The following is a 24050-nucleotide window of genomic DNA, read 5'->3' on the forward strand; positions in this document are numbered from 1 at the left end:
CGACTAGACGCTTCAAGTTACGCAACAAAAGGGCTTCTTGTAAAAAGATACGTTTTAAACCTATTTCTGTGGTTTAAGTGGCAAAGTTGCTTTGCCTCACCACACCAAAATTACGAGCTTTCGTCCGCCATAACGGAAGGTGCGAAAGTGCTGGGTACGAGTATTGTTTCCAGTCCTCTCGCATTCTCTCCATCAAAATGGCGGCAATATTGCTTCAGTTGTGTATGTTTGCCTTGGTGATGAGGAATGGCGCTTTTGCCAGTAACAACTTTGCCAATTTGTGTAAGTTCAGATCATTTGGTTAGTTAAAAGTATATGGCAAACAAGGGAGCCATCTTTGTTGGGTATGTCCTTTTGTAACTGGTCGTAATTTTGCTCTTATTGCAACTTGACAGCTTCTTCTGCAGGGAAATGGAATGTTAGTGCAATTGACGAGTTAATGGTTTCTAAAGAGGATCTTGAAAAGCAAGTGAAAAATTACACAGCAAAGTGGCCTTTTTGCGTGTTTTACAGAGATACACGTAAGTTAATTTCTGTCCACCGATTACATTAAATCGTAGGCTAAGTTAACAATGTTTTGGTGCTAGGGGGTGTAGGGGTGGGGGCGTGGGGAGCTGGACATTGGAGTTGGAGTTGGGTACGGGAGAAGTGCTTCTCAGGGTTTTAGGAGTAGCTTCGAATGGGGTGATAAATTAAAATCCGGGAAAATTCTCAGGCAGGGATTGACTGAGGCATAAGAAAACACCTCATACCCAAGCAATCTACTAAAATCTGTTTTGGAAAAATAAGCTTCCCTTCGTGCTTGAGCTTTTCCCATTCTTAATCTGAAAAAAATGTTTTCCCATTATGTTTGGTCACAAGAATAATAATAGCCCCCCTCTGATGGAAACATTTAAAATAATCGTCTCCCTCGAATAATCGGCCCCCCCTCTACACACCACTATGGGCGCGATCCATTCAACCAAACTTTCCGGAAATTTCGGTCCAAAACCCAATGGATCGGTTCGGTCCAACCGGAAAAGTTTCGAAAAAACAGGTCCACCTTTTGAGGTGGTCCTCTTTTCCCGGTCGGACCGGTTGGAATTTTGGTTGAATGGATCGCGCCCTATATGTCCCCCGCTATCGATACCCATAGTGCTAAATCTGAAGGATGATCCACATGGTCTTGCAAAACTGATCAGTGATGTAGCCGAGGATGTTGATTATGAAAATAAATCAAGGAACCAAATTTGGAACACTTAAAAAGCCCATGTTCAGTTTCTTTGAAGAGATTATTTTTTGATTTAATGGGAAAATAGAACAAAACATTTAGGGCACGACTTCCACAACTTATAATTATATGAAATAATCGCCTCCCTCAAATAATTGCCTTCCCTCAAATATTCGCCCCCTTTTGGTGCAAAAAAAATAAATAATCGTTCCCGGCCATTATTTGAGGAAATATGGTAATTTTAATATTTCTTTTTTTCAGAAACTCGTTCTTCCAAGCTGGAGGAGTGTCTTATTAAGTTCCTTAATAGTTTGCCTGCCAACAACTTTTTACAGAACTGGACAATTGTGACATTCAACCTTAATAAGGTATGTTGTGTGATATCGAAGATGATAGTTAGAGTGATTTTACTTGAAACTGTGAAACAAATACTAACAAATACTGAAAAATAGCAAGAAGTAAACAAAAGAAGACAATGGAATTAGTGCATAATAGTCTGAAGTACTTATTCTATTACATGTACCTATTTCATGGGTCAAGTAAAATCACTCTGTGATGGTCATGGTAAAATTTAAGTCACCAAAATAAGTAGTAACATTTGGATGTAAACGGAACTTCTTCAAAGGAACTCATGTTTTTATACCCTAGTAGAGCAGGAAGTTTAAAGTGTAAATATTAGAAAATATATTAGAAAATATCTGTCTCTTCGAAAGAATAAAAAAACATGGAAACTTCTTTAAAACATGGCTTTGCCCCAATTTGTCTTGCTGCCCAAAAAATCTGAGTTGCCCATAATTTTGGGGGGGGAGAGGGCTGTGCCTCCCACCCCCCCTCCCCCAAAGCCAGTACACTTATGGGAATCATGCATTAGAGCACAATGATGCTAATACATCCATGCCAGTTTGTACATGTACTATAATGACCTGATTCTTGCTAACCTGTGATCAGGCTGTCCTTCTTTCCTTTTTGTTTAGAAGGCCAGAAGTGAAAGGGTGCCTGATACATTTACTTTACTCATCATCTGCCCGTAGCCCTAAATCTATACTTTTGTCTGATTCATGGAAACACAAAAGAGCCTTCAGAGCCCTGCACCGATTGGTTGTTACATATCCCCTTATTTTGCAATTTTAGTCTAGGTGAGCTCAGCCTTTATTGAAACCTATTATAATTATAATCAGCCTAAAGTACTGGTATGAGTACAGTGAATTTACAAAGTCAATTATTCCTTTCTTTTTGTAGGGAATGTTAGTATGGGAAGGTCACCCTGGAAAAGTTCCTATTCTACACTGTCACATATGGACAGCTGAATCACCTTTGATTTATCCATCACCTAACCACTCTCACATTAAAATCAGTTCACTGCAGGCTTGGTTTAAATATGTGGTATGTTATAATAATGCAAAAGGGACTAGTGGACAAAAGAAGGGGTTGAGAGTATTTAAAATCAGAGAGAGATTGGTGTGCACATGTGTTTTGTTTATTCTGCCACAACAATCATGAATTCTTTCTACTTGTTGGGTGGCTGCCTTCTGATTTTATTTTATAGGCTTAGTCTAAGATACATGTAAGGAATGAATAATGGCACAATTAATAAAATTATGTAGAGGTCCTAGATGCGAACAAGATATTCCAGGTGCCGTACTCTCCTAATTTGGATTGTGGGTTTGCTGAGTTCTGCATTGTCGTTGTTTGAAAAACTTTGTTTTTTAAGTCAAATTTCCCCATTTCATTTTTAACTTCCTTACCACTCCTGTAGCAAGTTAACATGCATCTAGTTTATGACTCATGGCCTACTGTATATGTGCCAGTGTCAGGGACTGTTGAATATCCAACTGAAGAGAGTTGTTTGGATCTCTTTTAACATGCTGTGGATAGCAGAAGGAGGTGCAGGGATAAAATCTTCTTTGCCCCCCCCCCCCCTGCACTTTAGTGAAAGCAGAATACCACCTGACCAGAAGGGTATACATGTAATAAGTCTTATGACTATAAGCACCTCTCCAGTACTCAAACAACATGAATGTGCTTCCTTTGTTTTGCTTTTCTCTTTGTTCACTTTCTATTCTTTTCCAAAGTTTGAATTAGGATAATTTTACTAACCATTTATAGTATTATTGTTACCCACTGGGAATAGCCTTGCTAAGTGTGGGTAACTTACATTGTAAGCTGTTTTTAATTGAAAAATAGTTGTTGATTGTTGGTGTAAGTTGTAAGGATTCCTTTAGAGCTCACCACAGTGGCATAGTGGAGTCTGACATTTTCCCTTTCACTTTTCATAAGGTCTACTCATAAATTATGCTAATATAAAAGTACTGTTTATAATTACAGTTATTATGTTGTTGAGCCTGTTCCTCAGTTGCTAGATGCTGATCATGACCTGCTGGCTCCAGTACAGACTTGTAATCACTGCTATTAAACTGCTAGGTTCAAAGTCATTGAGGCTAAAGCCTCAAGCAAGCTCTTTCTTTCTTTAAACATATGGTACGTATTACTATGATAAAGGTCAGCAGTGTCTGGTGGAAGTTGGTGAGTATAATCAGGAGACCCAGTTGCCAGGTTCCCTGATGCTAGTCGAAGCATAAGCTGCATGCACATGCATGACACACCCATCCAGCTTAGAACATGTCAGTCAAGCTCTTGGGACCTAAGAATAGACAGACTCCTTTTTTGCTCAATATGAAAGTAGTTGGTTGGGGACCAGCAGGTCTGGGATTTCAGCCTGCAGGCTGCTATACTACAACTCATTCTTGAAAGAATGAAAGATGGTAAATTTTAAGCTCGGTGAAACAAATGTGAAAGTGAAATGATCAGCATGTCATGAGGGTGGGACAGAGAAAATGTTTAAGTCCCCTTCCTTGTTTGCAGCCATAATTACATCAATCTGTGGCAAAGAAGTTGTCACAAATAATGTAAAATTTGACAACCAGTCACTCCAAACAGGTGATCCTTGGCCTCTTCCATTAATTTTCATCAGGGCAGTAGGAACACTCTCATGTCATGTCAGCCCTCCTGTGTTCTGCTCCTGACATACCTGAATCCTCATGATCATTTGTCCCCACTGGCTGACATTGGCACTCAAGTCAGGGTCTGTTAGCAAGTAGGGTTCTCCTGGAACATCTGTTCTCAGGTCCAGCTGGACATTGTACTACAAGGAAGCCCTTTCCAGCCAAGCCAAAGTGTCCCTCAACTGGCTGTGTTCATGACTAGATACTTCCATCAGCAATAATTGAGGAAACACATGTATATGCCATGTCAAGGGCGAACAGTCAAGGCAACCTAATGAATGAACTGGAGCTGCTGACTGTTCAGAGGGCCACCCACCACTTCTTCCATCTTGTCAGAGGGGATGTGGTTTGTGGTTTGCTTGGCTTTTTGTTGATTATGGGTTTAATAGTCATCAGGACTTGATGTCTGACATTCTGAAGAACCCCTTGTAATACCCTGTGATCAGCCATGACACTGGTGCCCCTCTAAAAACTCTCCTGCAGCCATGATGGATCATGAGTTTTCAAATGATGTACAGTGTATTATTCAAAAGTCATCTTTGCTGCAGTGGAAGGAAGTAATAAGAGTAGAAATAGCAGTAGTAGCCTGCGTGGCAGGCGCAAAAAGGGAGGGGAGGGGAGGGGGAGAAAAGCACGAAAGAGGGGAAAGGAAAGGGAAGGGAGCGGCTGCTATAAGAGCCGGTGTTTTTGTAATCAGCCTGGCACCATTTTCTGAACTAATCCGATAATGTCACTGTCAATACGTGACCAATCACAAGTACGGGACTTCTCAGCATGGTCCGAACTTAATTACTTTGTTAACCGGAAATTGTCTAGTTGAGATGCTTTTTTCAAGTGATATCATAATCAAGCGAAATGAAACATTTTTACTGTTCTTGCTCCCGCAGCAAACACGACAAACAGACTACGACCAGTCTCTCATTTTTTTACTGCTCACAGTCTACGACAAACAATGATCAGTCTCATGTGAATACACAACACCTTTTATCTTACAACCTCATCAAGCACCGTGATGGTCACAAAGAACAGAACATTGGCCAGCCAGAGTTGAATAATGAAAGCAATGGAGAATTATAAACAATTGTCAAGATGTTCAACAGATAGTTTTTACCAAAGCTTCAGCACTCTCTTTGCAAACCATCTAAAACTCCATTCAAGACGGTATATGTTTTTGCAGAAAAGGAGGTCTTTTGAATATCGGCATTGCAGATGTCTGGCAAGAATCGCAATTGCTTTGAATCGCTGCTCAGTGTATGGACAAATCCAGTATACAAAACCTCCTGAGCATCTCTTCCTGCTAAACAAGTTGTTACAGTTGGTTTTAGTTCAGGTTTTAACGTGAAGTTGCTACATGATTGGAGTAATTTTGATCTTCCAAGGCTTATGCCAGTAGAACCCATTTTCTTGATGCCTTCGTCATGTCTGTCGCTCACACTAATACACGCCAGGATACACGCCAATAAGTTACTCATTCTGGCACAGCCAATCAGGAATTTGCGGACGCCAGTGTCCGCAGCAATGGACAAAGGGGGTTCTTATAGCAGGCATCCCTTCCCCTCTCTCCCCAATCCCCCTCCCTTTTTCCTTTTCTCCCTATCCCCTACCCCTTTCGACGCTGGCTACGCAGGCTATAGTGGTAACAGCAGCTGCTCTACACCCTGTAGCAGTAGTAGTGATAGTGATAGTTGCTGTGGTAGTGATATAGTGCACAAGAATGTGGTGCTATAGAATTTACTAAAAGATGTCAATAGTGAACATTTATTTTGCTTTTCTTTTGACAGGGAAAGTTGTTTGCCAAGAGAGTGCCCGTGCTTGTTTATGGTCAACTATCTAAGGAAATTAACAGCCATGAGGGGTATACTCTGGTTGGAATTCCTGGTCATTTGCATCACAGAACATTAGAAGATACTCTCATCAAGGTTATAGTAAAAGAAAATTCTGCAATCTGAGTGGCTAAAATTCTATCTATTGTGTGGTAGATAGTGAGTAGCAAGTCAACAATTTTGCACAAAAACAAAACAATGGCAAGTTCTTCAAAAAATCATTGATTTTTTGCAATGTTTCTGATGAAGGAGTAGCTAGAAAAAAAAGATGCTATCTCTGAAGAAAAAACTAAAGCAGCCACAAAATACAAAATTACCTTGAATTTTTTAATTGTAAAATTTTAGTAGTTTCTTTGTAAAAAACAAAGAGATCTTTAAACAAAGGCTTTTTTACAATATTTATCAAAACTCAGGAAAGCAAGAGAAAATGATTGTCCTCAAAACATTAGTCCCAATGGTGAGCACATTTTCAGAAATTAATAATTCTCTGCTAAACACTCACTGCTAGGCACTGTTTCTCTGGGTATGTTTCAGGGCATCTTAATGCAATGATGGGACAAAAGACCTGTGGCAAAGAGCACCTTGATTTAGTGTGTAGGATGGCCGAGTGGCAGTTGCCTACCTGAATAACACTGTGACTGTCACTCAAGCCCAGTGCTTGATACTTGTAACATCCTTTAGGAGCTTGTTTAAGTAGCCAAACACCAAAACATCCACATTCTGGATGTTTTCAGTAGTTTTGTATGTATGTTAGTAGTCCTGATTGTAATTGGCTCACTGCAATTAGAGGAATGGCTCCCTTGCCCAGAGGTTTTTTGTCAAACATTCAGGTCATTATAAGAAGACAGAACTCCAGATGAAAAGCCTTTGGCAGCTAGGGTAAGGCATTATTCGTGTAACCACTTGTAGATGCATCTACAAACTAAAAATATCCAAGTAAATAATTATGAATCATATATTGTCAATTGATTACATTTGACATCCTAATTTTGATAATCCCTGGTTTTATAGGTGACTAAAAGATGGAAGAAAGCAGTCATAAAACCTTTCATTGCCATCCCTTTTAGTGACGATGAGAAGTAAGTATCCTGTATATAATGTTTAATAGCTACATGAATTTTGCGACTTAAGAACATTGTCTTCCTTGTTTGTAATAATATTCAGTATTTTTCCCACTATAATGTCGAAATGTCGAATGAATTAACACTGTGTGGCTTTACCTGAATTTATTTTTTATCATTAAACAATTCTTTCCCAATAGTAATAATAATAACAACTGAAAACAATAATCAATGATAATTCTAATAATGGAGGTTTTAGAAAAACAATTGAGAATAAAAATTAGTGATAGCGATGAATGATGTTTTGATGACTCCATGTCACCATTTTCAAATTTGTGCAGTTCTTAATTCCGTCAGTTAAATTGATGACATGGAGTCATCGAAACATCATTCATTGCTATCACTAATTTTTATCCTCAATTTGCACAGGCTTCAAGGAAATGCAATGGCATACGCATATGCATTGTACAATACATGCCATTAACAAGGCTGAAGAAACCAGCAAGATTTATGGACGTATACGAAACATACAAATGTTGAGACCCTCAGTCCTTGGACCTCCCCTTTGGACCTAGTCCATGGACTTCTTTGTGGACCCAGTCCATGGGCTACCCCTGTGGACCTCCCCTAATTTTCGAAGATAAATTTTACCAGAGGTCTAAATGAATATTTAAGCACCTTAAACGGCTGTTAAGTTATGAGCTCCTTTTATTATACCACTGTTCAAATTTTCTTAAACATTGTAGTAGGGAGGAAGTAGTCTCCTACACAGATGATTTTTTTTTGTGCTGTCGCATTGTATACCCCCGCCAGACTTTGTTTTATCATTGGCAAACTTATTGAATCCTGCTTATGGATCAAGCTGAAAATGACCTGCATATAACTGTTTTGTCTGTGGAGCTTGTCAGACGTCTGACCAATATTGTTTGAAAATAATTATGCAGGTCATTTTGTAAATAAACATACATGCATCCAAGGGATATCAAGGGAAGGGAAGTCTGAGGAGGGTAGTCAAACATCATGCGTTACCTCTTCCTCCCTAGTCCCCTATGCAGGCGTTTTTGTGTCATCACACAATGCGTGAAAAGTTGCTAGGAGTCCACTTCCTCTTTACCTCTCCTCTTATTCCCTTCAAATATTGTTACTTTTTTAGCAGACTAAACCAAACATGAAATTCAGAAAAAATTTGAACGAATGTGTATTATGAGAACCCATAATCCTGATAATGTATATAATTTGACACATTTTCGTTCATTTATTTTAAGGTTCTTAAATGAGACCTCTAGTAAAATTCATCTTCAAAATTAGGAGTGCTACAGGGCTATTCCATGGACTGGGTCCATGAAGGGGTCCATAGACTAGGTCCACAGGGATAGTCCATGGACCAGGGGTAAATGTTTTGTATACATCCCAGATTTATATCTTTTCAGTTAATTTACATATCCAACTTTCATGCGTTTTAACTTTTTATTGGTAGATTTATGATGCAGACATTTAATGTCACTCGGCAGCCTGCTGTTATAGTTTTTAATTCTCAAGGTGAGTGTTAAGAAAGTGTTTATTTTTAGGGTGTGGTGGCCGTGGGGTGCTCCCTTTATTGACCTAATATTTTCAGGTCAGCCTTAATAACTTTGAAAATGGTACAACTGTATTTATGATAGGTTATATAAAATACGGTAAAATTCCGAAAATAAGCCTCGGGGCTTATATTTTTCAAAGGCCCTTTTTGAGGGGCTTATTTTTGGAGGGGGTTATATTCGGAGGAGCTTATCTATGGAGGGAAATTTGCGTTTCAAAATCGATTGGGCTAGCCGTATAGTTGGAAGTAAATTTATCGTTTTTGCTTTGTTATACTTTGTATTTGAGGACAATTTTCCAAGTACAAGCCCCCGGGGGGCTTATATTTGTAGGGGTGATTAAACGGAGGCTTTTTGCGTTACCGGTTTGGGGGGCTTTTATTTGGAGGGGCTTATACATGGAGGGGCTTATTTTCGGAATTTTACGGTATATGGGCAGACATTAGGGCCATTTATACGAGGAAAAATAAGAAGACGCGTCTTAAATAGGACGCGAACTGTACCATTTATACGAGCATGTCTTATCTAATAAGACGCGTCTTAGTTAAGTCGCGTCTTATTTTAGACGAAATGTTCCGTTTACACGGAAAGTTCGCGTCTTATTTAAGACGCGTCTCATTTTTCCTCGTATAAATGGCCCTATTGAGAGGAATTTAATTGCACTTTTGTCAATGAAAGCTTGATTTGCAATTTATTACAAATGTACATCTGATTGCCTGATAATGTTTCAACTTCTTCATTTTAGGTGAAGTTCTCTTTAAGCCTCTGGTTTTAAAGGTTGTGTTATATCTTTAAAATAAAATTTTGTTACTGCATATAGGGAAATTGTTCCGAAATTTTGTTAATTTACAGTTTTTTAAAAAATCAACAAAATGGTATGGATGTTAATTATAACTACTTCCTTTCCTCAGAATGGAAAGAAACAAAGAGACCATTAAAAGTACTCCATGGTATCCATGAAGTGGAAGAAATGAGAGTTCAGATTCTCTTGGTCACACTACACAGCCAAACTAACCACTTAAACCTGGTCAGTATACATTTAGTTAAAGGGCCCTAGGTGCAAAACTAATAATACACAGTGACTTGCCAAAACATTGCTGACGTTTCGGGTGGAGTTATTTTGCAATGACAGACCTTAAAATAAGATTATTAAGGACAAGAAAACTTTTTTGGGGCCCACATGTGTACTACATTAGGTCTGTACTGAATACAGAATTGTGCCCCTTTGTGTTAAATAACTAAAATAAGAGCAAATTAATGTGGCCTAGAAATACAAAACAGACAAAGAGAAGCCAAATATAAAATTTTACGGTGTGTCGAAGAGCCAAACTCGTCCTAATAGCAAATAAGGTCTCCCTGCACAGCTCATTCATTTCACTTATTCCAAAGTACAACAATTACAATAATTATCACAAAGCATATATACACACACGGACACACACCTATACATACATGCAATTATACAATCGTTACATCAGCTTATTCAGTGTTGGGGGGTTTGGCTGAATTTCACTGATTCAGCAAAATAAATACGAGGAAAATTTAAAATTAAGAGTCCGCCAGTTAGAACCTGGTCATTTGAATCAGTCTCTAAAACTCTCAAGTTTCGATAAACACAGTTTTAGACAGCTTCCTCCAACAAACATAGCTTAGAAATTGGTCTAGTTAGAGTAGAGTTCTTCGTCTTAATTTCTGCCACACGGACTTTGCCGTCTCGTCCGGGAAAAGTCTTGATAACACGGCCAAGGAGCCATCGTCCTCGCGGGGAGTTGTTATCCACAACAAGAACTACATCTCCGATCTTTAAGTTGTCTTTCTCGCGTATCCACTTCTGGCGTTGTTTGCTATGCCTCCTGGACCATAAGCATAGACCTTAGACAATAAGCAGATTGACGGTCCTTCCAGGAAAGTGAATCTGCTTATGGCCTAATATATCGACGTATCTATGCAATTGTACCGTTTATTTTAAGTATGTACACCACGTTTACTTCTGCTCGTTTCATTGCTTCCAGGTCACAAATACTATCAAAATGCTAACATTTTCTAAATGTTGGAGACCTTACAGTTTACAAAACTGGGCTGAGAAGTTTGTCAAAAACTGCCATTGCTGTTTTTTCAGTTGAGCGGAGATTAAATGTTTCCTGGTCTTAACGATGTCCAAGGCACTTTGCCAATACTAAAAAGAAATTTTTTCCTCTGTGAAATATTAGTGCAACTTCAGATTCTAGCAGTGTTTTGAAGGAGCTCTTTATGAACCTTTCCTACTCTGAATGTAACTGCAGGCTCACATCCTTAGAATCCAGTTCTATGCGATTATAAAACGGAAGCAAAAGCGCATTTTGAGTCGAAATTACCCACTAAAATCAATTAGATATATCTTTGGAGTTTGGCATCCACTCCTTGGCCATCATAATGTGATGAAGCCCCCTGGAAACAGACAGAACGAAACAAAAATACAGGATGCTGTTTTCAATCAAGACTTAAGTTAACAAAATGTCGAGATACCTCTGTGTGAATTTGTTTTGTTTTGCGTAGATTTACCCACTAGTTTCCCCTCGTTAAACTGGTTAATTGGCACAATAAGATAATTTTTCGTTTTATTAGAAATTCTGGCATTATTTGATCAGAGTTTCATACAAAACCATCATATCGGACCAGTAGTCTCTCCTAATTAAATCTTCAGTTGCAATCAAATATGTTTTAGCTTAGTCTACACATCAAATTGGTCAATTTAAATTCGTATTTTTCCCAGCTTTTTGCAAATTTAAGTGATTAAGATGGAAAATAGCTTTAGGACTTTTCCTTAATTCCTTAGTATAGTGACAAATCCAACATTTTCCAAACAATATCACAGTCTACAAATTGCAAAACAGGGCTGAAACGTTTGCCGAAAACTCCAAGGTGATCTGTCAGTGAAGTGCCGATTTATTTTTTAGGTGTTGCAAGGTAGCTGGGGTATTAGATAAGCCAATGGGTAATTTTTATGTAGGGACAATTCAGTTCCTTTCTTGGCCTTGTCATGCAACTCCACCTGCAATTGAAGTGGACAGCAAATTGGTTGCAGGACACCACTAAATTCTAAGCTGTTTATGTTATTTTATGTGCTGCAGGGTAGCTGGGGTATTGCGTTGAAATGCTATTTATTTTAGGGACAGTACAGTCTTTTCCATAGTCTTTGTCTCCAGTTGCGCATTTAAGTAATCATTCTTGATATGTCAGGTTGAGAAAACACAGTTGAACTTGGCATTGGAGCACTGTGTCCAGTACGAGTTTTTAATGATTGTCCTTCTGAAATGCCGTTATTATTCGACAGGACAATTTCATGAGTGAAGTCTTGGAAACAAAACATCCACAGCCACCAATAGTTGTGTGTTTCTTCTCTCCAAGAAGTTCCCGCACTCTCAACTACCTTAATGGCTTCCATCGCTCCTATGACACTTTTACAAGGATGAGACTATCGTTACGATTTGGAATACTCAATATTGTCGATTATCCAGAAGGTAAGGAATGTTTTTCATTTAAGCGGTCTATTATGAAGCAATCATTAAAATGGATGTAAGAATTTTTGTTTCTCTTTGAATCATTAGTTAAGAAACACCACCATTAGAAACTTACCTAGATGACCACCCAAAAATGCCAGTATTTTTTGCTTGCTTATGGTTGATGGTTGTTACAAGGGATTGCAACTATAGTGTCTTGACTAGACGATTTGGACACTTTGAATAAGTAGTCATTTATGAGCAATTAAAGTCGCAGATCGAGTTCGGCTCTCTCCTTAAGTGACAATAGGTATAATCTGTATTTCTTTGGATTTATACTTAAAAAGCTTCTTGTATAGAAAGATGCCATCTCCTTTCTCAGAGAAATCCGATAGCCAGCTCCAGCTGTTCCTCAGTACATATGACATGTTTGTTGTATATATTTTCTGCAGTAATCTCAAGGTATGTCAGTGCATCAAATGTGTATGCAGTGCCATTTACTGTTGCTTTTTGGCAAGAGAGAGGGTCAACTACACAAAGTGAGTACAAAATTGTTTAAGCAAGTCTTTCTTTCTAAAAACGGTTGAGATTCATGATTAATTTTTTGCCTACAAAATTGTTTGTACAACCTAAATCAAACATTTCAAGTACTCCATAGCAGCAGCATGATTAACAAAGGGCAATTAAGACCTTTTACAACTTTAAAAAGGCTACAACGAGTGGTTGAAAATCTTGAACCTTTTATTTCAACAAACAGAGTTTGTAATGAAACAGCAAGTGTTCGATAAAGATGTCCCTACTCCTCTACTGCTGTACGACTTTCTACAGAAGTTATCTGTTAGCCTGATTCCATCCACACCTTCAGATGATGATGAGAATGAAGATTACAACCCATGGAGAGAAAGCAAAGACTCGAGGGTACCTGTCAGAGAAAATAGTATCCATTTTGCTCATTTTGTTCAAAGTATTAGCTTCAGAACTAAATATTTTAGTAGACTCTCAATTTTTTGCCTGTTGCAAGTCTGACCTATGAAGAAATACATTATGTTTCAATCATGTTGGGACATTTCTCTAGAACTCCATTTTTCTTGCAGTGTGTGCCCAGCGTGATACATATGGTATTTTAATAGTATACTCAAGGCGAAACAGTGATATTACGTTTTCTTGATACTAGAATGTGTGCTATTTTGAAGTAGCAAGAGATGTCTGTGTTATGGAGGATAACAGCACTCTTGCAGGCTTGACAGGGTTTGAGCAGAGTAGTGTGGTGTATGGACCAGCATTACCGCCTCATTCATGGTATACTAAGGTGGGTGTGGGTCTGAATTAGTAGTAAAAGCAGCAACTTGTTTCCTGTTGCAGGAACTGGACTAGGCATTGTTGGGACCTTTGGCTAAACTGGGTGAGTCTCTTTGGGTTGCCTGTGGCTAAACTGCGTGAGCCTTTTTCGGCTTGCCTGGGGCTTAAACTGGGTTAGATACTTTTTAGCTGTCTTTGGCTAAACTGGCATGCTCTTTGGGATGCCATTGGCTTTATTCGTGAAGTACCTTGAAATGTTTATCAATTAACGACCACATTCAAATCCTGCTGCTTATCAACCACAATGCAAAAATAGCAAAGGTTATTTTAGACAGTTAAGTCAAGTTTAGGGAAAAACTAAAAGTCATTACAATAGGTTAGTTCTGAGAATTCAATAGGTTAGTTCAGTTGGGAGAGCGCCGGTCTGCTGAGCGGGAGGTCAAGGGTTCGAATCCCTGCCGGACCAACACTCTGGGTCTTTAAAATAACTGAGAAGAAAGTGCTGCCTTTGTAATGACATCTGCAAACGGTTAGACTTTCTAGTCTCCTCGGATAAGGACGAAAAACCGTAGGTCCCGTCTCACAGCACTTACACTTATCTGGTTCTTGTGGGACGTGAAAAAACCCACACCACTGTTCGAAAAGAGTAGGGGACGTAGACCCCGGTGTTGTGGTCAACCTTCACTCATCACATCATTCACATCATGGGCTGGGTGGGTACAGTAAGCTCATAAATGGACTGAGAGCGGCTGCCAGTGGCACCTTTGTATGCTGACGTCCGAGCTTACTGTTCACATGTTAAAATGTATTGTAAGAGGGCACGTCTGTTGTCCTCTCATCCACGACTCTTCATTCATTCGTTCGTTCGTTCGTTCGTTCGTTCGTTCGTTCGTTCGTTCGTTCGTTCGTTCGTTCCTTCATTCATTCATTATTAAAGTGGTTAAGAAAAGATGAACAGATGAAACAATGTCGGTAGATAAATATAGAGTAGAAACCGAATAAGAAGCCAGAGCAAAAAATATGACAATAAGTAAATATTAGTATTTCACCTAAGGACATTTTAAATCAGAGATTACTGAGATAAAGGTAATATAATGAGTAAGAGAAATGTTCAAGTAGCCCCGTGTAGGAACTCAGCTGGGGAGAGAGAGTATAACAGTAAAATACAATAGGCTTCGCTTGACAAGATTTTCAGTCTCAGCGTCTTCAGAGTGAATACATGTACAATGTACATACTAAATACTTTATATGGGATTCCTACAATAGTCTCTGTTAGACATATCATACTTGCAGTTAATTTTGATGTTTAAATGCATCTGATAGGTGAGGGCTCGTGGAAATGTAAATTCAAAGCCTTTCAAATTCAATTATGTGAATGACAAGACGTGGGCCTTCCTAATAGAACAGTCGGTTGGTCCAGTGAAGTCATACACTGCACTGCCAAAGAAACAGTCTCGTGAGTTGTTTTCTGTAGCGTTGGTAAGTGTAGGGTTTATCAGTAGTTTTTAAAGAGGAACGATAAAATGCGGGCCTGTTGGTCCATCTTAAATCTTAAGTCTATTGAATGGCAATTGCAGCTAAAGTTACAAATGGTCTTAACACTCTGACTCACAATCATGGTCGTTTAAGAAACATGTGCATAAGTTCTCTGTAGCGCTCATTAGTTCGACCCAGTGCTGTCTCTAATATATGTGCATTTCCGTTAGTGATAATAACCGGCATCACCAGTTTCAATTAACACTTATCCGTGATAGACTAGGATTTATCGAGGTAGGAGAAGGTGACTTATTGCTCTTAACTTTCTTGTCGCTTGGTAATACAGACAACTCCTTCCGAAGGACACCGTTGGGGCCAGTACGGAATATCCCTCTTAGACAATTGTCCGCCCAAAGGAGTTCGATAACAGGGACCAGCTCTCTGTGATTGAAAAGACAGAGTTAAAACAAGTACTTGGTCTGCTCGTGGACTGCAGCCGTCATGTTTTAACTGAAGGGTTGCTAGTTTTATGTACAATATTTTGTTGTCCTCTACAGGTTGTATTTCTCATACATGGATGCAGTTATTGTGTGCAGGTTCTGCCAACAATCGAAAAGATATCAGTAAATTCCAAGTATTTAGGTATGTATTGTCCGACCTTTTTGGTTTTTCTTGTCGGTCTGCTGTAACTATATCTCACTGCTGAAATATTCACTTGCATTGCACTTGGCCCCAGTTGTTCAAAAGGTGAATAATGCTATCCACTGGGTAAATCTCTATCCAATGCATTGCGCAATTGGTTTCCCTAATACTCATCCACTGTATAGTCATTTATCCGGTGGAAAGCGCTATCGAGCTTATGAACAACTACCTAGGGCCAGGTCCTCTGAATGTGAGGCAAACTAACTGTTGTCCCAAGATAAAACATGTTAGGAACCAAAAACATACTTGCGGACATGTTTTTTTTATAGCTTGACCCGGGATTCTCCTATCTGGCTTTTAAAAACGCGCGAATGCAATTTCTCCGTTGATCACATTTATGAAGTTTGGTGGAAAACAATTGCGACACCGCAATTCACCATTATAATAGTACAGTTGCAATACAGCTGTAATTTGATGTCAACTATCGTGATAATATTGCCATAGCTAAAATGACTTTAATTCCTGCCCCCGTTTAAAAGGTTGATCACGGTAAGAACATCCTTTGTCCTTGGAAAAAGTTGCTCCTATAATGTACTTGCAGGATTGCCTCGGACACTGATGTGCAAATGTTTTGGTTCTCTGAACTAGGTGCTTCCTTGTTTATACACAATTGTTCATCTGATCCTAAAACATGTCAGCGGTATGGCATCACAGGGTACCCAACCCTTACTGCATTCCGTAGTCTCAGCTGGTCAGCAGTCGGCAGCTGTTCTAGTTCCCAGTCCACTAACCTCCGACTCGACTATCATGGGCCAGTGGTGGTAAGGTCCTATTTTCATCACCTAAAAGTAAACTAAACCATTCGTTGAGGTAAATGTATTGTTGCAGGCCTACGAAAAAATTGGAGAAAAATCTGAACAATGTTACAACAGCAAACCATTAATGGCTAGCTTATTCACTCAGGAACAACGATCGCCAGTGTAACTTACAATATGCTTGTTTATATACTTGTCCCTCACAGCTACATGTAGGAGCCATGTCAGAGAGATTGTCATTTAGGAAAAGTACAGAGAGGAGCTTCACTGTTGGCCTTAGGTCAGCAAAGGGGCGAGATGCCTTACGAAGACCGTTGTGAAGCCCAGCGTTGGTCGTTGCTGAGTGATAGGATCGGGATTTTTTTCTTTTCCTTGATCGAAAGTTATAAAATTGTATTTGAATTAAACAATCTCCGTTTTTGTGATGACTTCGAGCTTCAAAGGTTACCAGATCCACCCTTCGTGTTACGTAACCGTTCTTTGACATAGACCCAGGCCTCAGCGCTGTGTTAGAAAAACACTTTCTACTCAGTTCGTTTCTCTCAGCCAAAAGACTTTCTTTCTGTCTTTCTTGTTTGTTTGTTTTTTTTCGCCAGGTTAAACTTGTGCTGGAGTGGTTGTCTGATATAAGTCAACCTGCTGTGGATAGATCTTTCATGTTTACTTCTCTTCCTGACATGGTAACTTATTTTGTTACTACTGTGTGTTTGTATTAATCCTGGAACTCATTTAGCCCAGAAAACCGCCGACTAATTCGCTCAATCTGTTGGGTCCCAGACGTTGGAGGGTGAGATGAGGGTTCGATTCCTGGCGGGATCCGCTCTTGAGGACCTTCTAATCTTCTCTAATATAAAGGAGAAAATCCGTAGATTCCGTTACACAGCATTTCCCTGATATAAGAAACTTTAAGATCCAACGACGCGGACGGCAATGAGAACGTCAAAAAAATAGGTTTAATAAGCAAAACAACAACTTTGCACGTGCACCACACTTCATTGTACATTTCTTTCCCGTTTTTGCACGATTACGACGTGAAAATGCCTAAATTCGCGCGTTTTATGGAGGACGTAAACAAGCAACGACGAAATTTTATTTCTCTTTCTGAGCTTGAATATGGTCACTTGAAATTCACCTTCGGGAGGGTTCGCCAACATTTAACAAAGTAAGTGGGTGGGAATAATCACTATAAAGACTGTAAGAACTCAAATTCACTTTTTAAGCGATGTTCTCGTTGCTGCCGCATCGTTGGATCTTAAAGTCCCTATTAATCTTGTGGAACGCAAATGAACCACTAGGGGCGTTAACTCTATGGCAGGGGAACCCTTCCCCGCCCTTGTCTCTCCACGCAATACGTTGGCCTTGTTCTAAATCTAAAAAAATTAAAATTAAAAAATTAAGGATCTCTGTTAATTTTTTATATTTTCATTGTTTGTAACATATAGTCGAACCCTCACTCGAGAAGTATAGGGCACAAGTAAAAACGGCGAGGTTGTCCTCGTGGAAGGAGAATGTGTGTGATTCCTCCTCTCTTGCGCGCATCTCTCATTTATCTCTCGCGCTATATTTTTTATGCGCTTTCCATACAGGCCAGTGGTGTACATGCTTGCAGTTGGCATTGTTTAAGCATGGCCGTTACGTGGAAGTTTTAAAAGAAGTGATTGTTTAGGCAGGTGGTCAGGACAGAATTTAGTGTCTTTTATCGCTGAGTTGCCCTGTCAGTGGAGCTTTAACTGTATTTCATTTTACTGCTGTCTATTAACTTTGTTTTGTTTTACGTCATTTTTGCCATCTTTTGGTTTGAAAGTAAAGGAAAGCACAAAATATCTGCAAACCAACCAAGTATCTTAAAGACATTTTTTTTTTTTTGCTATTGAGTCAGAAAGCTCCATATATTAACCAGAGAAACATTAGATTAAATATTGTTCAGTTCTTATTGTGCTATCATGATTTCAATTTTGGATATCAGTGCCAATATTTTAGCGTAAATGAAATTTGTAAATGGAATTTGTCTCACTCTGTTGTGATTGAACAGGTAGGATTCCACTAACTGACCGTCATGTCTGTTATATCTTTTCCCAGGATGTTGATGTCAGGTTGGTTGGTACTGTATACACGCGGACGCTAGCTCGTCGATATCTGGCGCCCAGTCTTGTTAACAAATGGTATCCTTTTCACTGTTTCCAACTTATCTGTGAGCTTCTTTTTGGTCGAGTTCCATGCTATGCCACATACACCAAAGATGTTGTAGATGATGGAAGTAAAGTGAGAGCTAAGGACGAGGATCTTATTTTGTCAAAGGTCAGTTTCCTTCTGTTCTTGTGCGAATACAGCAGTCCTCACATCAGCCAAAATAACGCTTTTAGTCTGGCTTTCGAGGTTTAACGATTCTTTAATTTTCAAGAGACAGTACATTTTAGCGCAAGTTGCCGACATTAACTCTAAATTCAATTCTGTCATACTAACGTGCAACAAAGGAGACTGGAATGATTGCGCCCCGCTGAGGCTAACCAGGTACGGTGTGGGCTTATTTTGAAGTATTTGATTTTCATTTTGTCCTCAGTATTTTGTACATTGTGCACGTTAGGGTGACGCTTGTCATTGTCTTAATGTAACAGGTTTGACTGCCGTCTTTTATCTAACCTGTGTCCTTTTCTCAGACCTTTCCCATTTTTCCCTTTTTCATTTTATTGTGTTCCATTATCCATATACCTTTTGGGTCCTTTTTACACTTTGACTTTATACCCGAAACTCTTTGGTTAGAGGCCTCTTTTTCTGCGGCGAGAAACTTTGCTTCCAGTTATCTTAGTTGTTTAGTGCAGATATGTTTTTAGTAACAATGTGATAAACTAGCATCCCACCCATGCAGGGCTGAGAAGAAAAAGCCCCTACTCCTAATTGCTTCATTCAACAGGGTTGACAATAAATAGATTTAGAATCCGGTTTACGACAAACGTCAAACGGCAAATTCAAATTGACAATTTCTCTGATTAGGAAGCGGACGGACATTGATGAGGGTGACATGAAACTACTTATTTTTGCGTAGATGTAATAAACAGTATACGAACGAGAATAGTTGATCACGAGGTGCAAATTGACGTTTGTTGTTTGGGGTAAACTTGACTCTAAATCTCTTTAATAAGTAGTGGCTGGTCTTGCTGGTTGGTTGGGTTTGTCTCTCGGGGTAAGCTTAATTCTAAATTTCTTTAATAAGTACTGGCTGGGATTGCTGTGGCTCGCGCGTGACCTTTCTTCTGCCTTTCTTGTACCTCAGCAGTAAGAAGGTGAATGGGAATGGAACGGGACCTTCATTGTAATTCCCCGGTATCTATCGCCTATTTGAAATTGATGTATATTGATCCCTTAATTTGTCCCGCCTATGTCTGTAGCTTGAACTTCAAAGAAGCGATGGTGTCCGGGTCAAGGTATTCCAAATGGGCCGTAATGTGGAATACACTATCAACAATCAGAGGGACTCCAAACTACACATGTTTCACGATGTACACAAGTGAGTCTTCTCTAGTTTGTTAAACCTGTTAAAAAAATAGCAGCAATACAACTCTGCTCCGTAGCACTCCGTTTCCAGTCATTCGAGTGGGCAAAGTAACTATTTGCGGCCGAAGACATTGGAGGTCCTTTCCCCATCCAATTTCCGAACCGTGTATAAATAAAGTTATCATTCATTCATTCTTTCATTCATTCAGGGTTCATTCTTCATTCGTGCTCAGCTGTGTTCTTTTGTTCAATTGTTTAGCAGTGCGGATCGTTTAATTTGCTGTGACTCGACATTTCAGGTATGACATGCCGAAGAATTTCAAATGTGAGCAAGATCACAAGAAATGCACTGATATCGCTGTGCGCTTTGTTCATGATCATCGCCGACTTCCAGTCCTACACATGACATCAGCTGCTTTTCATACCAAATTAGGGTTAGTTCATCAAATATTCCGTTGATTAGCTCATCTTTGATACTAACTCCCTGTTTCCCAACAGTTCTCATTTCAAAATCATACTAATGAATTGGACAGTTAAAGCCACAAAAAGCATTGACTAAAAGCGATCAATTTATTGATTATGTTTTATTGTTATCTACGGACCCAAACGTTTAAATCGTTTGGTTTATAAAGGTAAATAGCTTCACTAGGAGTGACCACTCAGTAACCCTGCCGGGAACGTTTACACTTACAGTTTATGGTCAACAGTGTGGGGATAGTGCCATGTTATACGCTAAAGCGTGAAGGATTGTTGATAGAATTGAGGGTTATTTTTTACACCCCATGCGACTTTTCAGTCATTATGTTGATATCATTGCCTTTTTCTAAAAGCCAAAAGATTTCACGACACTGCTACCAACAATTGTTTATCCTTGAGTATATAACGTGGTTCTATCGCTCTGACCACTTGTTCTCCGTCGTCTTGGCCACGCTTGTAAATAGCAACCTATTTGCCTCCTGCCAGTTGGGGTTTTTTAATCCTGTTATGTTCTGTTTGGATTATTTGTTTCTACCTATTTGAGTGAAGTACCTGTAAACTAAACGCTTAGCGCATTTCCACTATTAACAAACCTTTAACCTTTCTTTGAAGAATTGTTTTAATTAATTTTAGCTCTGAAGAGGATGCCAGCTTTGAACCATTTGCGCACAACTTACCCATTTTAATTGCACTGACGCACAAGGATAACGTCACCAAGGATAGCTTCTTTTTAAAGGTACAAACAAGAGGAAAATGACAACTGGTAAATGTAATCTCACTCTCAGAGGGCCCTCTCAGAACTGGCCAGCCAGACCAGTCATTTTGGAAATAAAATGTTAGACTTTCATCGGTAATATCTCTAAATCCCATCACTGCAGAACATATCATTTAAGAATAGACTGGTCTGGCTGGATAGTCGGGATTAGAAGTGGAATTCTCTATATATAGTGGGACCGGTCTGGCTGGCCGGTTCTAACAAATGTGTCTGTTCTTCACTGGAGGCAAGGATGGCGCAGAAGTGAACAGAAAGTTCTCGCCTCTCAGTAAAGTGGCCCGGCGTCGAGTCCCGCCGTCACGCTATATACGGGTGGAGTTTGTTAGTTTTCTCTTGCTCTAAAAGGTTTTTTCTCTTGGTACTCCACCTTTTCCGTCTGCCAAAACCATCACTTCACAAATTCCAACTCGATCTGGAACGCGCGAACACCTTCTGACGGGTCAACAGTTTACATTTACATTATAACGGTAACGCGGAGGTCACGGGTTCGAATCCCGTTGAAGCCCTGATTTTTTTCAGGCTTCTTCTTTCCAATTGCTTAAATTGGAAAATTTACTGCGATGATCATTCTTCACTTTCATTTACATTATTCCTGTCCTCGATCTCTCCCGGCTTGCTCCGGGGACGGGAAAAAGTGAGATCCTGGGAACGAGATTCAGGTGCTGTGTAATTACTACGAGAAAAAAGTCTGCTTGCGCAGAATGTTACAGGTCTCAATCACAGGACAATATTTTATTTACAATGTTTTATAAACAAAACTTGTTCCAAGCGGACACTCACTTGCGCCGCATAAAAACAAAACATTCTTTTTTAAGTGAACGAATATGTAGAAAGAAATTTTAAGTCTTACTCTATGAGTTGTGGAAGGAGGGTAGTGCAATTCTGATTCTGATCGTAAGGGCGTTGGTAGTAGTTAATAATGTTTTGTTGTTGCTTAGGCAAGAAACTCAGTACGCTTATAGCCTGCGAGCAAGCTCTCCATTTGGGGGATAAATTGAAAACTAGACGGGCGAGAGGCACGCGAGAGGAGACGCGAAAGCGGGGGATGGGGGTGGGGTGGGGGGGTTGCCCTCCCGCGGCTCGCTTCGTTTGCCCAAACAGGAGAGCTTGCTCGCAGGCTAGTACGCTTAGGACTCTACTCCCATTGGCTTCGGGTTCATCTCATGACCCCCCCCCCCCCCCCGCCCCCTACCCCTTCCCCAACAATGTTGTGCCAAAAGACAACCTCCTAGCACCCTTCTGGCTCGAAATTCAACAGGGAAAGGATGTGGGAGTTGCTAGTTTTACTTATGCCACTATACCACGTTAAGTGTCCCAGCACTTTTGACATCTATTTTAGGGAGAGGAGCAACTCTCCGGATTAAGTTGCGTCCTCAAGGTCACCATTGGTTTTTCCTGTACCTTTACTCAAACGACCACATTTGATTTCATTAAATCCTTAGCAAGGTAATTACTTTAATGGAACAGTCTTATTTCCAAGGAGACAACTGACACGTGCTCATAACTGTGTTATACTGTGTTTTCTTTTCAGGAGCTCACTGAGTCAGCTTACGCTCTTTACCGTGAAATGGTTGTAGTTACTCTGGATATCGATGAATTTACGCACTGGGCCAGCAGATTTGTACCCAAGGATTACCACGCTAAACACGCATACGGTAACTATACCTAAAAAACGGCGGACATTTTTCCAACTTAGCTAAGGTTCTTGTATACTGGGTATCCGCTGAGTAAATGTTCAATTATTTGTGTTCTTAAAGAATTCCCCCTTTTTAAGAGACATATCGGTATATCTTCTTTTTCCATTTTACTTTAACTGTTTTACCTTTCCTTTTCATCGACCTGGCCATTGACACTGCCAGTTATTCAATTTTTTTTTTTTGCTAGCGAGATATATATATTTAAAAATCACTCTTCAACTCTCTACAATACCCCCTTAAAAACGTTTTGTTTTGTTAAAAGTCTTTCTTTAAGTAATTTACGGTCGTTTGCTTGTCTTTTAGGGAGACAGGCCGATCAAGTTCCCGTATTATATCACTATCCCCGCCTGTGTATTATCAGGCCTGATGATCATCAACATGCCGCGTTTTACCCTCCTGTCGAGGAACTGCAGGCACTGGGGACTAGAGTCCAGACACGACTCGACCAGATCAACTCCCAGCAGATTATTAAGTTTGCCAAGGATTACATGAAGGATCCTGCGATTGCTGTTGTAAAAACAGAGTATTTCTAAACTTGGGATAAGTACAGATTAGTTCGACTTATATCAAATATGATCCAATATGAAGTTTGTGTCTAGCTAGTAGGTAGCGCGGTAGTGTAAATATGCAGTAATCATTTTAACTGGACCTTAAAATGTTCAGTTCGTAGAAACATGGAAAAAGGATTGTGAACAGAAGTACTCATATCCTGTAAATAACGCATTTTTTCATTACCATTACGTGGCTTTCAATACGCACTAAAAAGAATATCATATCGTGTCCGTTACTCATAAATTTTGGGCGCTTTTCACCGTATGTCCGAAATAGCTAGATCACAAGGCTATAGCTCTCCCAATTTTTTCTGGTAGAAAGATATTTATGAAATAGAAAACCTCTCGAACAGTTTCGCTACAATTATTTATGTCACATTTATTGTCAGTGTAAATGTGCAAATATTATATTTATGCTTATTTAATGTGAAACAGTTCTTAAGGCCAGAGCTCGCTGCATTGTGGTAAATCTTATTGGTAAGCAAGAAACACTGAGAATTTTTATATTTTACAGTTACCGTTCAAACGTACAAAGCTTACTCTTGGAACCCTTTTCTAACAATTGTAAATGGCTAAGTGGAAAGTAACATACCTATTTTTATATTTCCTAAGTGTATTTTTGTAGTACATTTTGAACAAGATTATCCGTGGTCTTTACGTAACTTGCTTTTAGC

At 39.5% G+C, this 24050-nt stretch overlaps 1 protein-coding gene across 1 annotated transcript; it reads left to right on the plus strand.

Annotated features, from left to right (window-relative positions):
• Positions 1 to 207: 207 nt before the first annotated feature.
• On the plus strand, positions 208 to 23415 carry LOC140921411 (uncharacterized). The gene is made up of 22 exons (XM_073371407.1): positions 208 to 282; positions 396 to 521; positions 1472 to 1578; positions 2450 to 2593; positions 5994 to 6131; positions 7047 to 7114; positions 8574 to 8635; positions 9585 to 9700; positions 11987 to 12173; positions 12605 to 12691; positions 12910 to 13070; positions 13327 to 13461; positions 14775 to 14930; positions 15485 to 15569; positions 16218 to 16390; positions 16981 to 17064; positions 18464 to 18682; positions 19771 to 19889; positions 20176 to 20310; positions 20987 to 21089; positions 22660 to 22783; positions 23129 to 23415. Exons 1-22 carry the CDS (start codon positions 225 to 227, stop codon positions 23356 to 23358), a joined length of 2817 nt encoding a protein of 938 aa, XP_073227508.1. The 5' UTR covers positions 208 to 224; the 3' UTR covers positions 23359 to 23415.
• Positions 23416 to 24050: the final 635 nt, after the last annotated feature.

The sequence above is a fragment of the Porites lutea genome, chromosome 12 (genome assembly GCF_958299795.1).
Source record: "Porites lutea chromosome 12, jaPorLute2.1, whole genome shotgun sequence".
Taxonomy (NCBI): Eukaryota; Metazoa; Cnidaria; class Anthozoa; order Scleractinia; family Poritidae; genus Porites; species Porites lutea.

Coding starts and splice junctions, on each gene's coding strand:
- LOC140921411 (XM_073371407.1), top strand. CDS start 225: ATGTTTGCCTTGGTGATGAGGAATGGCGCTTTTGCCAGTAACAACTTT. Junction 522..1,471: donor CGTGTTTTACAGAGATACAC/GTAAGTTAATTT, acceptor TCTTTTTTTCAG/AAACTCGTTCTTCCAAGCTG. Junction 12,174..12,604: donor TATTGTCGATTATCCAGAAG/GTAAGGAATGTT, acceptor TATTTTCTGCAG/TAATCTCAAGGTATGTCAGT.